Raw genomic sequence first — 21,078 nt, forward strand, 5'->3', positions numbered from 1 at the left:
TGCAAAAATAATTATGCACTATTTATATGTAGGTTTTATATACGTGCATTTGTCAATGGTGTTGTGCTCATTTCCCCCTCCCCTTTCTAATTTTGTTTGAGTCCCTCTCTTGGGATCTCACCATTGCTAAACATGAGCCCTGGACCACACCATTCGACAGGACATGCAGGAAGCTGTTAAAGGTGTATTTTGCACTTCTATAGATGGGAGGTGCCATGAACGGGACACCTGATTGGACAGTAGTGCCCATCCAATCAGATGCTTTATTGCATTAAACTAGTGATTTTATTCAAGTCTCCTTTTCACTATGTCTTTTTTTTCTTCTTCTATTGTTTTGCAGTGGAAGCTCATTTCAAGCATAAACCGTAGTGCAAGACGTTTACACAACTGTTTACACACGTGCACAAGGTTTACAGCAGAAGGAAAATGTATCTACAAATTGATGTGAAATGGAAATGAAGGGGGGGGGGTACCGGTGCTGGGAGAAAGTTCTGCCAAACAAATCCACTTTCCACTACAGTTGTTCAACAAAGGACTGAGCATGTCGCCATATTGTCCATATCCCGTGCCATACTACATCCATTGTGGTCAGGTTCTCAGCAATGGTTTCTGTGGAGGAGGTGTACTAAGATGTCTAGGCCACCGACTGAGAGAATGTTCATTATTACACATCCACTCAGCTTTTTATAAATCGTAGTCATTTGCAGAAGCAGGATGTGTTTGGATATCCCCATGTACGTTACCAATGACCCCGTAGCATGAAAATACTTGTAACTCATTAAAACCAAGAAGAGAGGAACTCAGGGAGGGTACTGAAACTAAACACCCTCCCACTACTTTTTCTGTGCCGGCCTGCAAGTATGACTACAGAGGAACATAATACTTTCTTCATGTGTTGTAACTGAAATGTTGTACCTTAATTTCCTGCATGTTTTGTGTCCACACTGTAACCTCTCATCACGATGAATTAGGATTCATTCCAACTCCATTGAGGATCATGTACATCATTGGTGTGTGATTCCTCCCCTGTGCTATAGAGGGCAACAGAGAGCCAGTAACTTTACACAGCTTTTAGTGCAGAACTGAATGGACTTGTGTTACTGTTACTCCCGTTCAACCAGGAACACCTCCCTAAATGTTCCGTAACCACACCAGCTTGTTGTATATTACTGCCGCTACCTTACATGCAAGACATACCACAGTCTGCCCAGATCACGTATCACAATGAGGAAGATGTCCCTCTTCAGTCGCTGCTATCTTTACGCACCTCTGTCCTGGCTAATCAAAACGGTTCCATTGCGCAAAAATTGACTTTAAAAGCGCAAATTTGCATTTGTTATGCAGGCCCACCTCTGTCAGTGTTTGTAAATGACCTTTTCTGGTTCCCCATGACTTATATTTGAGGACAATAAACATACAGCGGCTGATGCAGAGTTAAGACGCGAAACAGGAGTAACTTACTCATTAAAATAGAGCAGGGGAAAGTAGTGCGTTTCCACCCACGTGCAGAGCCGTACGCATCTCAAGATGTCTTTGTCTCCACTGCCGCAGCATATACGCCTGGTTTATGAGAAGTCATCATCGTCAATCCGTACTTGCACCTGTCCTATACCAGGTTCAGAGCATCTCCTGACTGTCCGTAGATGGCTGTTTCTACAGGTCTGCTTGAGCCACATTTGCCCGATCACCCCTATAGCGTTACCGACCTGCCTTTGCACGCCCCTTCCCTCCCCCATCCTGCCTCTAGATGCAGACGGACATAAGTGCTAGAATCCCGCAAATCTGCAGACACGTTTCTGGACAAACACAGAGTGATTTCACGGAAGATGCGTTACACAAACTGGTGTACATCCCAGTCTGCCTCAGTCACTTAGGGTATACCATATACACTAATTATTTGGTACCAGACAGGCATGTGAAACACAACGCACGTCGCTTTTACATTTGTGTTATTACATATTTCATAATTAACAATCATCTATTATTCACCAAGTAAATCCAATTTCATATGACAAATAACCCATAACAGACTTTATTTTGTCGTTATTTATACAACAACAAGAAAAGTCAACATGTTAAAGCCATGTGTGAAAAGCAAGTACACCCTAACTGCTTCCATATCAATAAAGAAGATAATATGAGCCTAGGGCAGCTAATCAGATGACTGATGATTGATCATAAGGAAGTGCTGTCATCTCTACATAAGGGCAGAGCCTTTGGTTCAGTCCATCATTCTACCATGGGAAAGGGTGTTTACGAATGATAGACCGTTGGCAATCTTCACAGGACTGGTCGTCCCTGCAAATTCACCCAAAGATCAGTGTGTACAATGTGCTGACAAATCGCAAAGAACTCAAAAGCTACACTACAGGAGCTTGTTAATATGTTTAATATTAAAGTACATGTTCTATCAATAGATAAAGACTGAACAAGTATTGCAGTCATGGAGATGTAGTCTCTTCTCTCCAAATAAAACATTGCAGTACTGTTCAGGCTTGCAAAGTTGTATCTGGTCAAACTACAAGGTTTCTATAACAATGCCCTCTGGACAGATACAACCAAAGTGGAGTTGTGTGGTAATTCACTGCGTCATGTTTGGTGAAAACCAAATACAGTGAATTGTCACAAGAACCTCAGTTGTAAGGAATGGTCCAAAATTACTCAAATACAACGGAAGATAAACACACAGAATATTATTACTTCAAGTTATTCCTGCTAAAGGTAGTTGTACAAGCTACTGAATCATAGGGTATACTTACTTTTTCACACATGGCTTCTTCATATTGCCTTAATTATTGTTGAACAAATAGTGACAGTAAAAATCTGTTACGTGTTATTTGTCACATGAGATTAAATTTATCACTTTTTTGGACTTGGTGAGGACTAGATGATTATGCTATAATAATGTAAAAGCTCATATTGTTTGCAAGGTAGAGGTCTAGGAAATATCCAAAATGCTAGGAATGTCATTTTCCAGATAAAAGTATTTTCCATCATTTGGAGTACCGTGCCTAAAGTATACTACAAGAGAGAGAGAGCAAGCAAGAGAGGAGGTATTTTGTGATCACACCTACCTCTGTTATGGAAGTATCACTAAGCAGCAACAATTATTATTTCTTTGGATTTCTGATTTTTGGAGAACAAGTTTCAAGATAAAAGCTCCCATGTCTAGATTTACACTAATGTCAGTTTACCATTTTACGTGACACCGACAGTGATTCAATGCTGTTGTCTGCATACCTCAGCATTAATAAGCTGATTTTCATGCTCACGTTTGCAAAGCCCACAACACATTCGTTGACAGTTGTGAAAATAAAAAGACATTTGAATAACCACAATACAAAAAAAAATTCACAACTATGGACAAATACAATCAGCAGTCTGCACACCTAACTATATTGTTAGTAAATTTTCCAAAGTCCTATTCTCCAACCCATTATTACTGTCACATATTTTGCAATTGAGCCAATTTTTCTAAAAAAAAAATAAAACAAAAATTGTCTAATGTGGACATGCAGCAACAGGGCTACGTTCTAACTAATATATAATTATTATATATTATTTTTGTTCTGCAACATTTAATACAGAAGATATATGAGACTTCTCATTTCCAAAAGACCGTTTAGTTGACTTGTTTTGTTTATCAGACTGCCTGTTACCAGAAACCATTGCATTTGCACAGTACAGAAGAAAGAATTATTCCAGGAACAAAGATCTGACTGTGGTGAAACAAGGACTGAGGCCTAATTGTTTTCTGATGCCAGTTGACAGGAGTCCTTTCGAGAACACACAGTAATATCTGTAGGATCTCTCCTGTTGGCTGCCACTGTACAGACAATGCTGTGGAATATAAGCAAACAATATATATTGCATTGGAAGGGTGGCTACTAAAGCTTTTAATTGTAAATCGAAATATTAATACATTCAACGGGAATCTCGGATGTAGGTTTTGCTGTTGTGCAATTCTTGTATAATTATGTAGTGATATCCAAAGTAATTGCCTGTGCTATCTAATACTCCCGACACCAAGACTACCCAAATCTCAACACTTCACGTGAATTTCAAAACTTTCTTTAAGAACATTTTAAATAAGAAAGATTTATTTTTTTTTAAAAAAAAAATACATTGTCCCCAAGACTAAGAAGCTCACAGCTCCCAATATTCATGCCAGCCATAAGGTTAGACAATTTGGCACAGAATGATGGATGGTGCAGTCTACTTCCAGAGAGCTGCTGTCACTGTCATCATTTATACTGAGTTTATGAGAATAGATGGTTGTTGGCAGGAGCTCTTAAAGAGTGCCTGCTAATAGCGTTTCAATTAATCTATATATAGCCCAGTGTTAAAAATCCTAGCATTTGCAGGGCTTTGTTGATGCATTAAACACGCATTGAGTGCTTGATTTTAAAACCAGTGTGTACAAGCATTTAATTACTCTCACAAGTCTTTCAGATAGTTAACATCATTTTTTGCATTCAAAATAGCCAGATCACAAAGAGCGGCCATTATGGCATTTTACGTTCTGTAGATATCCCAACGGCTTTTTAACAAGGACTTCAAACATGAGGAGGTCGACTGTGTTATCTAAGCCAAGTAGAATAACTAGATGTAATATTTCATGATTAAAAATTAAACTCTTTCTTGGTGGTGTAATGTTGTTAAAAGGGTATCAACTAATGATACTGGGAGGAAACTCTAGTTTTGTGTAAATTACATCTCGTCATTCGCACCTCGATTGTGAATGACTGAACCAAGTGGAGAGAACAAAATGGCTACTCTTCACCGTAGACCATAGACACTAGGGCTAGATTTACTAAGCTGCGGGTTTGAAAAAGTGAGGATGTTGCCTATAGCAACCAATCAGATTCTAGCTTTCATTTATTTAGTACTTTCCACAAAATGACAGCTAGAATCTGATTGGTTGCTATAGGCAACATCCCCACTTTTTCAAAACCACAGCTTAGTAAATCTAGCCCCTAATCTCTTTTGCCAGATTGATCTGCAGCACCAGGCAGGAGAATATTCTATGTTTATGTCTCTAACACGTGTCTAGACAATGCCTTTTGAACCATTTGTCTTGTATATAAGCATGTTTATACCTTGGGGTTGCTTTCAGAATAGGATGAACGATACTCCTGAATATGAAAGAGGGTTTGGGCTCAGTGTTTGTAAATTAAATATTAATTATGCTGTAAACAATTTTGGTTTGTCACCAATAAATAGTGGTACTAAATGTAATTCTGATCAATAAATTATTACATTAATCTGATAAACTGTCTTTTTTCATTTCCACAAGGTTTTAATCGTTTTCTGATTTAATATTATTCAAATATTAAAGTTGACTATAAAAGACGTTTGTATACAAGCAAAAATAGATCCATACATGTACGTTTCAGGAGCTGTACCTTAAGATACCAGCAACTTTAAATCGAACTTAAAGATTTGTCCGCAACTGTCATCATCGTGGGTAGTGCAACAATATGTCTCTGAAAACAAGTACGTTAAAGATGTGTCTAGATCAAAATCGGACAGTTCTCTTAGCAGTCGTGGTTGTCTTGCACCTGAATGTCCCTGACCCTTCTCTCTAAGTGGACACAACCATAAGGTACATGCAACTTAAAATACATGTGCAGTTGTGCGCATGTGCAGTGATACATTTGATGAAAGTCGCATTTTTATGCAACACAAATTTCCAACTCTTAAGTGTGGCTCAGTGAGAGCAGTGCACAGCTTCAGAACCGCAATCAAAAATGTATGTTTTTTGGTTTTTTTTAAATAAATATTTTTATACATTCCCTAGGTGGAAGGTATTTCCTTATCCATGTGGCATCTTATTTTTGATAGACTGATATTGATATACAATATGGATACAAAGGGGTATATTTACTAAACTGCGGGTTTGAAAAAGTGGAGATGTTGCCTATAGCCACCAATCAGATTCTAACTCATTTATTTAGTACTTTCTACAAAATGACAGCTAGAATCTGATTGGTTGATAAATCTAGCCCTAAGTATCCTTATTTGTGTTGGGACGAATACTGATGAGATATTAATCGTTAGTGAAACTATAGAAATATAGATGTTAACTTCCCTGTTTCTGGTCCTCAGTCCCTTATGTTGTTGCCTGCTCCCCCCCACTTGACACATTAAATGTCTCATCTTGCACATATATGCGGGTAAATGATCAATATATGTGTATAGTTATATCTGCTGTTATTGTAACTGCTGGCGTCATTGAATTTGGTCACTGTCTCTGTAAAAGCAATATATTTAATCATAGACTCTATGAAGTCAATCAGCGAAACCTCTGATGCAGTGTCACATCTTGGGGGGGGGGGGGGGGGGGGGGGTTGAAGCTACTGTTAGACCCATTTTTAGCACCTCAATAAAGTTTTGGTTTTTTTTAGGGGGGGGGGGGGTAACTTCTCCTGAGGATTCCTTTGCTGCTATAAGAGCAGCTGATTGTCTTTGCATATAGGCCACTTGTCAACTAAACCAGAGACTTCAAGACTTCAGCAAATCTGCAGGATGAACCTATATCCACGAGAATGTTGTTTATCACTTCCCATTGCAATCACGAGGACTTGAGCACGTGCCTAGGTTGTCTTCAGTGAATCCAGACCTGGGAGTTCTGTCATTTCTGCTATTACAGAGGGCTAACCCTGATCCCGCAAGGGTTAGAAATTCAGAATGGTCAAGGACTCTTCCAATCTAGGTAGAAATAATTTACTGAAACCTTAAATGGTGGAAAGCACCCTCGTAACCATTTATATCCCAGCAAAAGATCTTGCGCATTGCGGCTACAAAACGACAACCACTGCTCGCAAGTCATAAGATACATTGTATGATTTATTTAGTAGCACTGAGTTGTGTCTGTTCCACTGGTACCCAGCACTACACCCCTTTTATAGATAAAATAATAATTTCAGTGCCAACATGATTTCTTGGTATTGTACGGGCTCTGAAGGGAGAAATGTACAAAATCACCTTATCTGTAATAAATACTGCATATTAAAAGAAAGTCCACTGTATTTAAATAATTGAAGAGAGGTGTTTATATCGGCTTTGCCGCTAACAAACAAGACAATCACATGTGGAGAGGCGGGGGAAGGGGGGGGGGGGGGGAGAAAACAAAAAAAAGTGTGGCCCCAAATCCTCAATGGCCAGTGACAATAGGCGGAATTCTTGTTGCCATGGCAACACGGATCTTGGGTGTGGCATTAAGCTATAGGTAAGTTAAAGGTTGAGAAGGGCATAGGATGCAGGGAATATGCTAGGTTGATCTGCTTGGCTGTCACATTCTAAGAAAACCATGTATTTGCTTGGCATTCATAGAAAGAATAAAAATATATATATATAGCAGGCTGGGTGAGATTGCCGGCATTCACTCTAGCTATTCTTTTCAGCTACCCCTGTGACATCATTTATTTAGAGCAAACACATAATTGTTCCATCGTAGGGATGAGGACAGCTCATTACAGCTGCTCACAAAAGACCCTTCAAAGACTCAGATCATGGATTGAAGTCTTTTTGAGCTCCAGTTTTTTATTGTTCCGATTCATGCAGCTCCTGGTCTATGGTTTTGTTCCGCTCAATCTAGTTCTATGGGACTGCTGTCTTCCTGGCCATCTTCCACTTCGTCGTCCTCATCACCAGCCCCCATTAGGCTGTTCAGCAGGTTACCTTTGTAGAAATAAATAATGTATTGGTGGGGACAAGGATGTAACATTGCACTGAATCAATAATCTGGTAGTAGGGTTTGTTTATATGTATTATAGATTTGGTGACTGCTTTTGAATTGGTATGATGCACTTCAGAACACATTTAAAGTGGACCTCTCAGGTCAATGCCTTTAATATATACTCCTCCCCCGACCATAGAGTAACCATATCTGCATTGTAGATCATAATGCTCATAGGAGAGCTGTGTGCTTGTATATTCAACCATTAATGTGCTGAATAAATGGGAGAGAGGGAGGACACTGCACCAGACAACCATCCTGCATGGTAAGCAGAGAAGTCATATTTAGCAAACCCCACTCATCAAAATAACCCATTAAGCTACAACTCTAATATGGTTCAGCAAAAACAAAAAAAAAAATGAGAAAACAAAATCAAACTAATATTATTCATTACTGTACTAAAACAAGGATAACCAGCTCTAACAATTTGCCAAATACAGTTCTTTTACTTACCCAATAACCCCCCATATGAAGAGGACTGTTGAGGTGGCACACCAAAGAAAATCTGTCCTATCCTGTCCAAGTACTGCAACAGAGAATGAAAGGTAAAGTGACCCGCGTGTGCACTATGAACATGGTTTGTAATAGGTTTATTATTTATATAGCGCCACCATATTATGCAGAGCTGTAGAGAGAATATTGAATCATTCACATGAGACTCATTGGAGGTTACAGTCTAAATTCACTAACACACACACACACACACACACACACAGACCAGGGTCCAATTTAGTCAGCAGCTAATTAACCTATAAGTATATTTTTGGGGTGTGGGGGGAAACTGGAGCACCCAGAGGAAACCCAACCAAAAACATTAGGAGAACAAGTTGGGCACAACTGAACTTTTAACAACAATAATGCAGGTCATGAGAAAAACAAATTAATTTGACAAAGTAGTGCATAAAAAGGCAGCAATGTGTTTGGCCAACTGGGTTAGACCAAATTGGGTGCAAATTGTAACATATCTGGGCCCAAAATGACTTAAAGCCAAGTAAATATCTGATCCGAATCTCATCAGCTGTCAATCAGGACTGGCAAGAAACGTGAGCCAGTAATGACCACAATTTCACCTTGTGTGTGATCATCGTCCGATCATATTAACTGTACCTCAGAGGATCCAGCTGCTCAGCCCAAGTGCTAAATGACTGAATATGTCCAAATAGTCACACACCTGCCAAACTGGACATAGTCAGGCCTGTGTATGGCATGTTTTGGGTACTTAGGCATTTTTAGTGTTGCTCTTGGCCTGCCTAACAGTGCCTATATAGCCCTGTGATACTTCTTTGGGCATGAAGATTTGGGATTCCTCATTCTGCTTCTGCTCTAGAGATCGACACTACCTGGTAGGTGTTTTCTTTGTAGGTTGTCAAATTACCCAGGAAAAAAAATAAATCAAAACTTGTCCATCTTTACTAAGTGATCATTTGTGAACAAAACAGCTTCAGACATCAGTGCTCAATCATTTTCCTCCGAAATGTGCCACTAAATAATACAAGAGACTATAAGGGGGAGACTCAATTCAGCAGGATGTGTCTCTGGAACAGCGGAGACACATGGCGCCTACGGTGAGGATGAAATCTCCGCTCATTTTTCATTGCACATCATAGAAGTGTTGTGAAAAAATGAGCGGAGATTCCTTACTGTAATGGCCAGCAATGTGCGCAGCAAGACATCGCGTGATATCCGGCAGCCAATTGATCTCCCCCTAACACTTCTATATTAGGCAGGGCCCTGTTATACAGAACAAGGACTGTCCAACTTACCTCATTATACATAGGATCTCTTTTTAAAGACAGCTGATACTGTTCACACAATACTGTAAATACGGTTAATTTCCCACTAGAAAAAAAAAAAACACACAGGAGAAATTGAAACGCAGATAAAACACACACAAATAAAAACACTCAAAACTAAATCTATGGCTAATGCACATATTTGCAGCACTAAAAATAGTTGAAACACGGCAGCTCATCAAATGAAAGTCTGTAGTAGTCAACAATAAAACGACACAGGTGAGGATTGGAAGAATACGATTTTCATGCTAAAATACAGTATAAGAAGAACTCTAATGGAAGGCAGACATCTTTGACAATGGTTTGGATAGCTTCTCGGCAACACATAATATACAATTACTGAATTGTGCCGATCTTGAGCACAGACCCAGAGTAGGGTCACTGTAGTTTTGGAGTTGGGACATATCTGTTCCTCATTTGGGGTAACAAACTTAAATTAGTTTTATGGGCATGTTCTTGATCAATAATAAACAAAATGGGGACTAGCATGTCGCAAACTTGATATCTTTAACTATATATACTGTCCATTTAAAAGGGAATAAAATATATATTAAGGGGAAATTATTGGAAGCAAGAATTCCAGATCATGTATAAACATCACTAATATCTCTTTATAGGTGTCTGTATAACAAATACTTGCCTACATTTTGGGGCTACTCTCCAGGAGATCCCAGAGTGGAGGTCAAAGGGTCAAGACATTTATTTCCATCATCATAGCCCAGTCTCCACTGTGGGGTCTCGATGGCTCAAACCGCACCAATAGGCCACACCCACTGCGTGTGAGGCCAAGCCAATCATGTCATCAAGCCCTCCCGCCACTTGACAAGAAAGAGAAGCGGGATCGGGAGGGTGTGGCCTATTTACCGGGAGGACTCATGGAAATTTAGGAGTCTCACTGATATTCTGGGAGAGTAGGCAAGTATTTGTCTAAATACCACTGCAGTTATAAATGGTACCCCCCAAAAATATAAAAGGAAATCATACCCCTCTACAGCCAGTAGTAGAAACCAAATGAAGTTTAAAAGGGGCTGTACAAACGGAGGACCCTTCTCTATTGACGGGTGCTTCTCCGTATATGTTGTGAAAACCACTGAAGCGCTTGTTTTGTTTTTTAAACACAGGAATCTGTAAGTACAAAATACAAAGACATTAAAAAAACGTAGAATAAATGAATGCCAAGTGGGGCTTTAAGGGAAGACAGTCACACACCTTTAGAGAAGTAATTACTGCACATGATTTAAATAATTATTCAGTGAATTTATGTGGGAGATGAATTTCTGATTATTATGGTACAATCAGAAATCCTTTCCGTGTCACCAAAACGGTGCACGATATAAACACAGCACTGTGATATGCAAACATCCTTATTGTGTTAAGCAGAACGCAAGTCTAAATAGGTTTCTCCAGGTGGTGGAGATTTATAGGCAGTACTGCTGAGCTTGTATGAGCGATTACAATGATCCTAGATAGATAAAACCCCATATACAGGCAAGTATCATTATTATGGATACAAGAGCACATTAACGCTAGCAGAGAAATATCCGCTGGACTTACTGCAAGACGGCCTGCGCCACGAACATGTCCACCTCGCTACGATAGCCTCGGGTGGAGGAATATTCTACTAACATATTTGCACAGCCTTCCCCATCAGAGGAGTGCAGGAAGTGATAGCGGGATTCATAGTAGTTTTGCTCTGAAATGGAGAAGGTTCATTTATTCCAGGAGTAGAAATTTAACAATTAGAGAAGAAACATCGACCAGACGGTGTTATCCCCGGCACATGACAAAGCTGATACATAGATGTGTCACTTATACATATCGCAAAAGCCATAAAGCGGAAGTGCAGGAGCAGATGCAAAGCATTATGGGGCACAGCTCTGGCAAGCTACAACTATAATAAACTCAGGCTTGTGTCAGAGTGCAACAATAATAACATTTATAAGCATCCTGCCATATATTCTAGAGCAGGCCTGGCCAACCTGTGGCTCTCCAGATGTTCTGAAACTACAAGTCCCAACATGCCCCGACAGCCATCAGCTGGATATCTGCTGCAAAGCATGCTGGGGCATGTAGTATTTACAACACCTGGAGAGTCGCAGGTTGGCCAGGCCTGTTCTAGACCTACTTTCAAAAGACATATGAAAAGAGACTGGACAACCCCGTTCGGATCCCCATATTTATGGCAATCAGTCAGCAGGTTAGGCAGCAGTGGGGTGTACTTAAGACGAAGATGGTGCCCCAAGAGTCACTTATGTAACTCCCTCGTGAAGCAGGTACTGTCAACCACTGCACAGCCCAACTGGCCAATCGCTAATATACTGATTCGCCCTTTAAACATTGTTCCATTAGTCCCCATGGAAGTCCAGGAATTGCTTAGTAAAGTCTTGCATATCATATTTAAGATTATCAGTTAATAAAGAAAAGATTAGGAAAATAAACTATGGCTAGCGGAAACACATCTAAAAGTCATTAACAGATGGAAAAGTAAATATTTGTGCCTTGAGGAACAGATTAGTAAGGACGCCTAAAAGGACAGAAGGGAATGGAAGAGTATAGAAAGACTGCAACATCTCTAGAGTTAAACTAATCTGTACCCCTTCAACTAGCAACAGTGTGCGTCACGAGTGCACCTCCAGAACCCCATCAATGTGTAAAGGAATACCAAATATATGTACTATTATGGGAGGTTTATACTATGTGACTGTCTGCCCTTAAAACCATGTGTGTGACAATTACATACAACAATGTCAACTTTTATTTGATATAGCACGGCATTAAGATATAATACCACAGACATAGACGTCAATGAGAACTTACTACACCCAGATCATCTCTTGTCTGACCCAGTGGTAAACTATGATACATGGAACACAGCGATCTCCAAAATCGCTTCTCTCATGTGCCTAGGAACAACACCAATTTGCTTTCTACACATAAGCTTGTACCTTCCGGCCCAGTGAGCACACCGTGTTGGTGGGTGCCACCTGCCTTATGTGTGTACAATGACGGCCTCCTCGTTGTGGTGCACCCATTACCATACATCCTACAGCAGTGGTACAACGGGATACAACAGAGTACTAGCTGAAATCTTTATTGCCAAATGATATAAAAATAAAGTGTATGAAATGTACTCATATCCCCATTCCAGCATACAAGCAGTGGGGAAAGTTAAAGTGGACAATTAATGGATATACTGCCAAGAAATCAATTTTTTTTATTTATTTACACAGAATAAACTATTTCTCTAATCTCAGGTAACTAAGGGTACTGTGAGTGATCACTGGAATAGGTGGCGGTAATACAGGGAACAGAGAAGTACTAAGATCATACAATAGCATATCTAGATTCACATGATACCATGATATTAACCGCATAAAAACAGGAAATGACCAAGATTGTAGGGTTATATAAACTCTTAACATCACCCATCATAGAGAGACCATATTCTAGTACATTATAACCGGCAGCATACTGTACCTTTCCATAATGTAATAGCCAGTAATTGATGCAGTTTCGGGTGACCTAATTTTCCGGATCCGCCAGTTGACCACTTCAGAGCCCGGGAAACAAAAGCTACTCGCTCTGGGGAGTTTGGATCCATCAAACTAAACAATTTGGCGAGATTTTCTACAGGAAACAAAGTTACACCAGTTATTACAATTTCCAATTCTTCAACACCATTTACGTGAAGAGACTACTTAGCAGGAAATGGCTAGCGAGCATACAAAGGGAAGACTGAAGAGTCACAACATTGTGGTGGAAAGTGTATAAGTTTTCCTATTGTAGGTTTGCTTTTTCACTCCTGTCTCCCAAATTAAAAACATTATTTGCAAATGGTTCTTATTTTTTTTTTTCTGCTGGAGGAGATACAGCATTTAAATATATTTATAAGGTTTAAATGTGTCTAAAATCTATTAGGAGTTGAGCAACACGATCTGCGTCCAATTTGGTTACACACACGTAGATGGTCAAATTGGAGAGATCGGACCCATTACTGCCAGCGACCAAAATACTTGCACTATGAGCGCAGCCTATCAGAGCGGTCAGAAGAGAACTGTAGATACAGCCAAAAGTAGTCAGCATGTCCGATAATATTCCCATCACATTGAATAGCAAACAGTTGTAGGATTCTGACACAAGGATCTTTGTGTTTTAAGGCTTTGCAGCAAAAGGAATAAGCAAAAGGGACCAAGAACAACATGTAAAACTCCAGAAAACCATTGTGTTGCTAGATCAGTGTTGGCTAACCTGTGACACTCCAGGTATTGTGAAACTACAAGTCCCAGCATGCTTTGCCGACATATAGCAGCTTATAGTTGGAAGGGTATGCTGGGACTTGTAGTTTCACAAAACCTGGAGTGTCACAGGTTAGCCAACACTCTGCTAGATGGAAGGTCCCACAACTCACTCACCTAATAGCTCATCCGTCACTTTAGCTTCAGATTTTTCTAGCGACTCCAAAACCAGCATGGACAGATCAGCAGCACTGTTTTGCTTCAAGGCAGAGAAAGGAGAGCAACAATATTTTCATTCAATGTTTATAGACAGGACATCAAATTTAAGACCAGACAGAGAAATTCTGATGCACAGAGAACAGCCCCCATGTATAACCAAATCAGGCAGCACTATTCATTTATAAATCGGTATAACAAAGCGGATGAGAATAAAGAAGTGCGCTCTTACTTGTCCATGGCTGAAAAACAGCAGAGCCCCAGAATACATTAGTTCTCTTGCTTCTGAGTGTTTGTTCTGCGACATATACCTAGAACATAAACATCATCATCATTTATTTATATAGCGCCACTGATTCCGCAGCGCTGTACAGAGAACTCACTCACTTCAGTCCCATTGAAGCTTATAGTTATTCCGAGACAGAGAGACAGAGACAGACAGAGAAAGAGACAGACAGAGAAAGAGACAGACAGAGAAAGAGACAGACAGAGAAAGAGACAGACAGAGAAAGAGACAGACAGAGAAAGAGACAGACAGAGAAAGAGACAGACAGAGAAAGAGACAGACAGACAGAGAGACAGACAGACAGAGAGAGAGACAGACAGACAGAGAGAGAGACAGACAGACAGAGAGACAGACAGACAGACAGAGAGACAGACAGACAGAGAGACAGACAGACAGAAAGAGACAGACAGAGAGAAAGAGACAGACAGAGAGAAAGAGACAGACAGAGAGAAAGAGACAGACAGAGAGAAAGAGACAGACAGAGAGAAAGAGACAGACAGAGAGAAAGAGACAGACAGAGAGACAGAGAAAGAGACAGAGAAAGAGACAGAGAAAGAGACAGAGAAAGAGACAGAGAAAGAGACAGAGAAAGAGACAGAGAAAGAGACAGAGAAAGAGACAGAGAAAGAGACAGAGAAAGAGACAGAGAAAGAGACAGAGAAAGAGACAGAGAAAGAGACAGAGAAAGAGACAGAGACACTAGGGTCAATTTTGATAGCAGCCAATTAACCTACTAGTATGATTTTGGAGTGTGGGAGGAAACCGGAGCACCCGTAGGAAACCCACACAAACACAGGGAGAACATACAAACTCCACAAGTGTAATATTAGTGGCCAGCTCACCTACCAAGACCCATCCAATTCCAGCGACACTGTACTTCATAGCACTGTCCCAGTTTTTACAACTCACAAGAGTGGGCTACCACTGCATTGGCACTAAGAGGAAGGGGTACTCAATGTGACCGATGTATCCATTATCCATTATATTTAGGCAACCAGTAGATTTCCATCCTTTTTCCCCCCACAGAAATAGAGACAGACTTACTAATATATGGCATATCAGGCAAAGACTCTATGGTCTCTAGGCAGACTGACATTTTTGGGTGCTAGTTTAGGAGTACAACATCCAGAGTGTGGGCTGAGCCTGCTGGCAGATGTCCCTCAGCTGGACAACCACGTGGTGCTTTTATATATATATTGTTTCAAAAACAATCATTGCAGTAGAAAATAATATGAATTACAAAATATATAATAAGAAAAATGTTCCTCTGTTATGCTACAGAAAATGATATATAATATGCATATGTCCATTCGCTCAGTAGTAGTCAAATAAAGACAGGTTAAACCAGTTTAATAAGCTTTAGGGACGCCGTGCTAATTGAACCTAGCATGACAGACAATGAAAATTACTGCAAAGGTTATTTTCAATACAGAATAGCCTTTGTGTCTCGTCTTTGTTCAACTGCAGTGACCTGCACCATGACATGTGCTAGCAGAAGTATAGACTGCCCTCGCTGCTCTTTGGCCACTATGGGGCATATTCAATTGTTGGCGTTACTCAGAAAAGTAATGCGTTGTGCGCACTATTACTGTCATTACAGTAATAGTGCGCGCAATTACCATTATTACGGTACCTTTAACGCTGGATTTCAGATCGCATCCGGCTTAGTATTACCGTAATAACGGTAATACTTTTAACTCCGCGGGGAAATCCAACAATTGACTATACCCCTATATGTGTTGGTATTGTTACAGAAACCTATTCTCACTCATCCTGGGTATTCAGATATATCAGAAGTCTGTAAAAATAGTGACAAAAGTCGAGAGAGGCTTGAGAAAAACAGAATACATAGGAACCCTAAACAAGAACGATCAATGTTCCAGTGCATAAAATGCTATGGTGTTACAGAGTAGTACAAAGTGGTAGAGGCCATCCTAAGCCAGCGCATGGCACCACAGGACTGTACACAATGATTCACAGTTTTGACCACGGAAGCACAGACACAAGGTGGTTTGTGGCCACTGTGTTGGAAACTGTACATCACAGTAGTTACACTACTGGTTGCAGTCTGGATTCTAGCACATGTTAAGAACTCTTGACTTATACATAACGGTAGACTGCACAAAATCAAGAATATATAATGTAGATCAGGGGTATACAACTTTTGTCACTTACACCACATTACTGCCGTCCTGCTCAGAATGATAAGACACATATTTGGGCACCAGCTGGAGTGATTAGCTACCCTTGCTTGCAGCAACTTAAACCTGGGTTCTTCAGTATTAACACAGCTAATATTAACCAGTTGTGGTCACCCTCTTTCTCACCTACAAATTCTAAGCACAACGCGGGAACTGTCTTCACCTGGACTAATTTAAGGCCTAACAAGTCAATCAAGGTTTGAGGCCTTATTTTTTTTCTTCAAACACATAAACAAAAGGGTACCCAAACATTTAGAAAATAAATAAAACAATGTGGCATGTGTGATCTGTTGAATAATTAGCAATTGTGCATTAAAATGTGCAGAAATCTGTCATATTGTATCCTGCAGATGTGTTAACGTATTTCATTTTAGAGAACCGATGACAAATGATTTGACCAGGGGCGTCTATATAATATATACATACACAGTAGTATGTAAAAGTGTTTTTTTATATAAAACACTTTTACATACTACTGTGTATGTATATATTATATAGACGCCCCTGGTCAAATCATTTGTCTTCGGTTCTCTAAAATGAACAAAAAAATGTATGTAGCTGTACCTTTATGTAACCAATAAAATTTGATTGAAAACAAAAAGTGTATAACTACAAGGAGAACATATTAAATTAGCATGGTGAATCACCTTGATTACTGTCATAGTCAAAAGTCAAACAGTTTAAGTTACATTTATCATCATCATTTATTTATATAGCGCCAGCAAATTCTGCAGAGCTTTACAATTAGGAAGGAATATAGTAATAAAAGGAGTAGGACTGGGACTGGGTATTATAGACAGAAAAGTCAGAAGGCCCTACTCACGGGGCTTACAATCTACAGGACAACAAGGGTAAGTGCTACATATTGCATATTAGTCCAGTCAGATTGCAAGGTAAAAAGTGCTTAGTGGCTATATGACTCGGTCACACTGCTATGTTGGTCAGGAGGTGTTTGAGTATAGAAAGAACACATGTAAGTCTTGTGTGAGCTGGGTAAATGAATGGTAATGTAAAAGCCTGGGGAGGTTAAGGGGTGGTTGAGGGATATGATAAGATTGCCTGAAAAGTGGGTTGCCATAAAAGCTTCCAATATGTTACTTTTCTACATTAAACAGTTGAAACATTTCCCAGAACAAGCTGCAACACAAACTGTTGCAAAATGTTAACTAGATGCTGGCAAAAGATAAAGAACACTGACTTTACATTAATTCAATGTCAACCAATATTTGGTTTCAGATTGGAATTTGTGTAGGTCAGAACATGATTTATGGGATGTCCAGTAGGCAATTTGCCCTCCAATTATCCATAGGCTGTATGCATAGAACACATAATTTGGTGCGGCCTCTGATAGGAGTTAAAATATGTGCACAGTGTTTGTCCATGGCAAATACATACATGCTTTACACTGGCCTTCAATAAAATATCAGTAATATCCAAGCACTTCAATGTCCTTTTAATGTTCTCTTGGTAACAATTGACTCTGACTAGGAGAAGTTGGGGTTCCTGGATTGCTCTTCCCGACAGAAGATAGTATTATTGTTATTGTCATTAACACTATCCTTATGGCAAATACAATGAGATAGTTGATTAAGACTGTTTTTTGATAATTATATCCACCGAATAAGGAATTATGTACATTTTCTTGTACACTAATTATACCTGTAACTGAATCTAAATGTATACAAATACTATTGTATTAAATTTGTCTGAACATCTTCCAATAAAATATGTTTTTAAAAAAAAATAATATATATATATATATATATATATATATATATATATATATCAGTAATAAGTTTTACACCAAGAAAAGTTTGTCCTTTAATCCTAGCAGATCAAAGCTAGTGGCACCATAAGGCAGTGCTTACAGTACACAGCGGAAACAGGACAATTCTGTAAACTGAAGCCATTGCAAACTTGTCTCCTACTACCCGGCATTCCTCTGTACAAAGTAGAACATGCTGAAGCATGAACTTTGGTTCACACAGAGGTGCAAATGACGCCTTATTCTTAGTGCATAGGTCCGACAGAAGTCTCACATCCTTAATCTGTCCTACATTATCTAAAGCCAGGTACACACTACAGAAAAATTTTCCGGATGCGATATCGTTAGCGAGTTTGCCAACGACTGACAGTCCTGGTCAGCATGCCGATTCATGCGTACAGACTTACACAATTTACCTTCAGATCTGTGCACTGCCGGTCCTGAGTACATACACACTTCAGAATTTGCCCGACATTGTTCCATCGTTTATAGAGATTTTTAGTACGGTTAGATCAAACGAAACGATACGATGTGATTTGGTACGATAAAACATGATGGTGGGAGACTACACACTAATGCGTTATCGGACCTAATGGTCGTTAATTGTATGATTGGCACAATAATAATTGCATGAAAAACCTATAGTGTGTACCCAGCTTAACTCGCAGCAGTCTGCAGCTTTCCACTTACCTCCATTCCCCCCTCACATAATAACTTTTACACGCAGGTCTGTCAGCGTGTAAAAATGTTTATTAGCATCTAGAAGACATTTCCATTCCTCTGACTTTTTAATGATGTCAGAGAGGGAATCCCTTGTAACATGTTGTCTGAACGGCTGCCAGAGTTCACTATACAAAGTAGCAAGTCGGAATACTGACAATATTTACAACTCAATGTGCTAGAAGCACCTAAGTGATAATAGTTACCAGCCCCACTATCCCCAGAGCAAGCACAAGTGCTATAGACCTTAGGGAGTGTTCCACACTGCTGTTTATTATGGGTGTTGTTGTCATCCTGCAGATACAATAAGATTCTGTTGGTGCAACAGCAAAAAGGATGTAAGCACTGAATCTATAATTGAGGAGCTACACGTGCATTGATTTTATATGTGGGCACACAGCATGTGCTTACATCAAGATGTAAAAGAATGCATGTTGCAGAATATTGCAAAATGCAGAATACAGAATGGATGGTGATGTAACAGCAGCACCTAAGGAAATAGACATTGAAGGTATAGTTTGTTAAAATGAAGGTAAGCAAGCAGATCTATCTCCAACAAGATATTAGTCAAAAAGAAAGAAAAAAAAATCATAGAAGGGCTAATAAAATGCTGCATAACATCTGGAAAGACATCAAAAGCTGAATGTTTACAGCTTAAAAGAAGATAAGGCGATAGAATGTTTCGATCCTACTATATCAAAAGTATTAATATAGTGAGCTACGATCGGGTTATTTACAAATAAGAGGATTTCTAGAAAAGGGAAGTGACACAAGGGAGAGCTCTTTTACAGAAAGAGGGATACACCCATTGAATAGCCTGCCAGCAGATGTGATGGGGACTTAGTCACAAAAGGAATTCTAGAATGCATGGGACAAACATATGGCTATTGTTGAAGGTTATAAAATGTTGAGGCAAAAACAAACACAAAAAATAGATTAGACTAGATGGAGGCCATTATCTTCCCCCAAATTGTATGTTTCTGTGTGCATTAGCACACCTACCAAGGCCCATAGCCAGCAGGGCACCTGCCCTAACCTGACCCTAGAAGACAAGGGAGGTGACACCTCAACATGTAATACCCTATGGTCATCTGATTGATCAGGCCCCAAAGGATAACAGCTACAAGGGTAAAGTAAATCAATCTCTGGCCACGCAAGAACAGCCCCATAGCAACTAGAAACCAGCAGCCAATCAGCAGCAAGGAGATGCCAGTACTTCTGACAGCTGAGGGGTTAAAAGACAATTGTTGAAAGATGGACACAACGCTCAACCAATCAAATAAGAGTCAGCACACCCCGCCCTCCCTAACAACCAGAATGGCAACAACCAATCAGCGCGGCTCCAGGAAAGGGCCTTGGAAAGCTCTGGAACATTATAGTCCACGGGAGAGCCCTCCCACACCTACCTGAAGAACAGAGTGCGGTACATCTGGTGAGCCTCGTAGTAGTCTCCCTTCTCCACGCTGGCCCGCAGCTTCCCCTCCACACGCTGCACCCCACCTCGGTTCCGGGCGCTGCCTTTGGAGCCCTCCTGCTCCGCCATTGCAGCAGCCATCATGGGGACGGCACAGAGACGTCACCTGAGCGGCGCAAATCAGCACACGCTCGTTCCTCTCCTGTACGTACGGAAGCCGAGCGCGGCCAGAGAACGCACCGTTCTGTGACATCACGCGGTTCCCGGCAGCTGATTGGCTGTTACTCAGTGGAATTGTTACACAGTGTCACGTCCAAGTTGCAGTGTTGTCCATATGGTAACATTCTATTCTACTCATTGTCCTGTCACGTTGTGTCGCAATCCTATAGAATGTGTGGTAATACAGCAGTTGGCAACTGTTCCTACTTTCAGTGCAATTTACTAAGGATCCTTTTTTTGTTCTTGATAATCAAAGTTCTTCCTATCCGTATTATGTAGGTTTTTAAAAATTGTATATATTGTATTTTAAATTAGGTTGATGTTTTTTTCAATTACCACTTGCTAAATATATGGCAACTGTGTTACACTTTGATATATGCATTCATTTCTGATCTGTTTTCTATTAACCAAAATAGACTGTCAGCTTCTTGTGTCAGGTATTTCTGCCCTATATACCTTCAGTGTCTGTTAGTGCTCCTGTAGTTCCC

At 40.0% G+C, this 21,078-nt stretch overlaps 2 protein-coding genes across 2 annotated transcripts in view; one reads left to right on the top strand and one right to left on the bottom strand.

Annotated features, from left to right (window-relative positions):
* Positions 1-5,273, top strand: part of ADAP1 (ArfGAP with dual PH domains 1) — a 134,010-nt gene extending 128,737 nt beyond the window's left edge. The window contains exon 11 of the mRNA XM_075179630.1: positions 341-5,273. Within this exon, the coding sequence (XP_075035731.1) occupies positions 341-369 (29 nt within the window). The 3' untranslated portion in view covers positions 370-5,273. The remainder of the gene's footprint in view (positions 1-340) is intronic.
* Positions 5,274-6,828: 1,555 nt separating this feature from the next.
* On the bottom strand, positions 6,829-20,591 carry GET4 (guided entry of tail-anchored proteins factor 4). The gene is made up of 9 exons (XM_075179631.1): positions 20,364-20,591; positions 14,218-14,296; positions 13,947-14,028; positions 13,012-13,161; positions 11,089-11,227; positions 10,519-10,659; positions 9,505-9,580; positions 8,195-8,267; positions 6,829-7,683 (listed from the first exon to the last, which is right to left on the bottom strand). The coding sequence occupies exons 1-9, from the start codon at positions 20,513-20,515 to the stop codon at positions 7,592-7,594; spliced, it is 984 nt and encodes a 327-aa protein (XP_075035732.1). The 5' UTR covers positions 20,516-20,591; the 3' UTR covers positions 6,829-7,591.
* Positions 20,592-21,078: the final 487 nt, after the last annotated feature.

The sequence above is a fragment of the Mixophyes fleayi genome, chromosome 7, assembly GCF_038048845.1.
Source record: "Mixophyes fleayi isolate aMixFle1 chromosome 7, aMixFle1.hap1, whole genome shotgun sequence".
Taxonomy (NCBI): Eukaryota; Metazoa; Chordata; class Amphibia; order Anura; family Limnodynastidae; genus Mixophyes; species Mixophyes fleayi.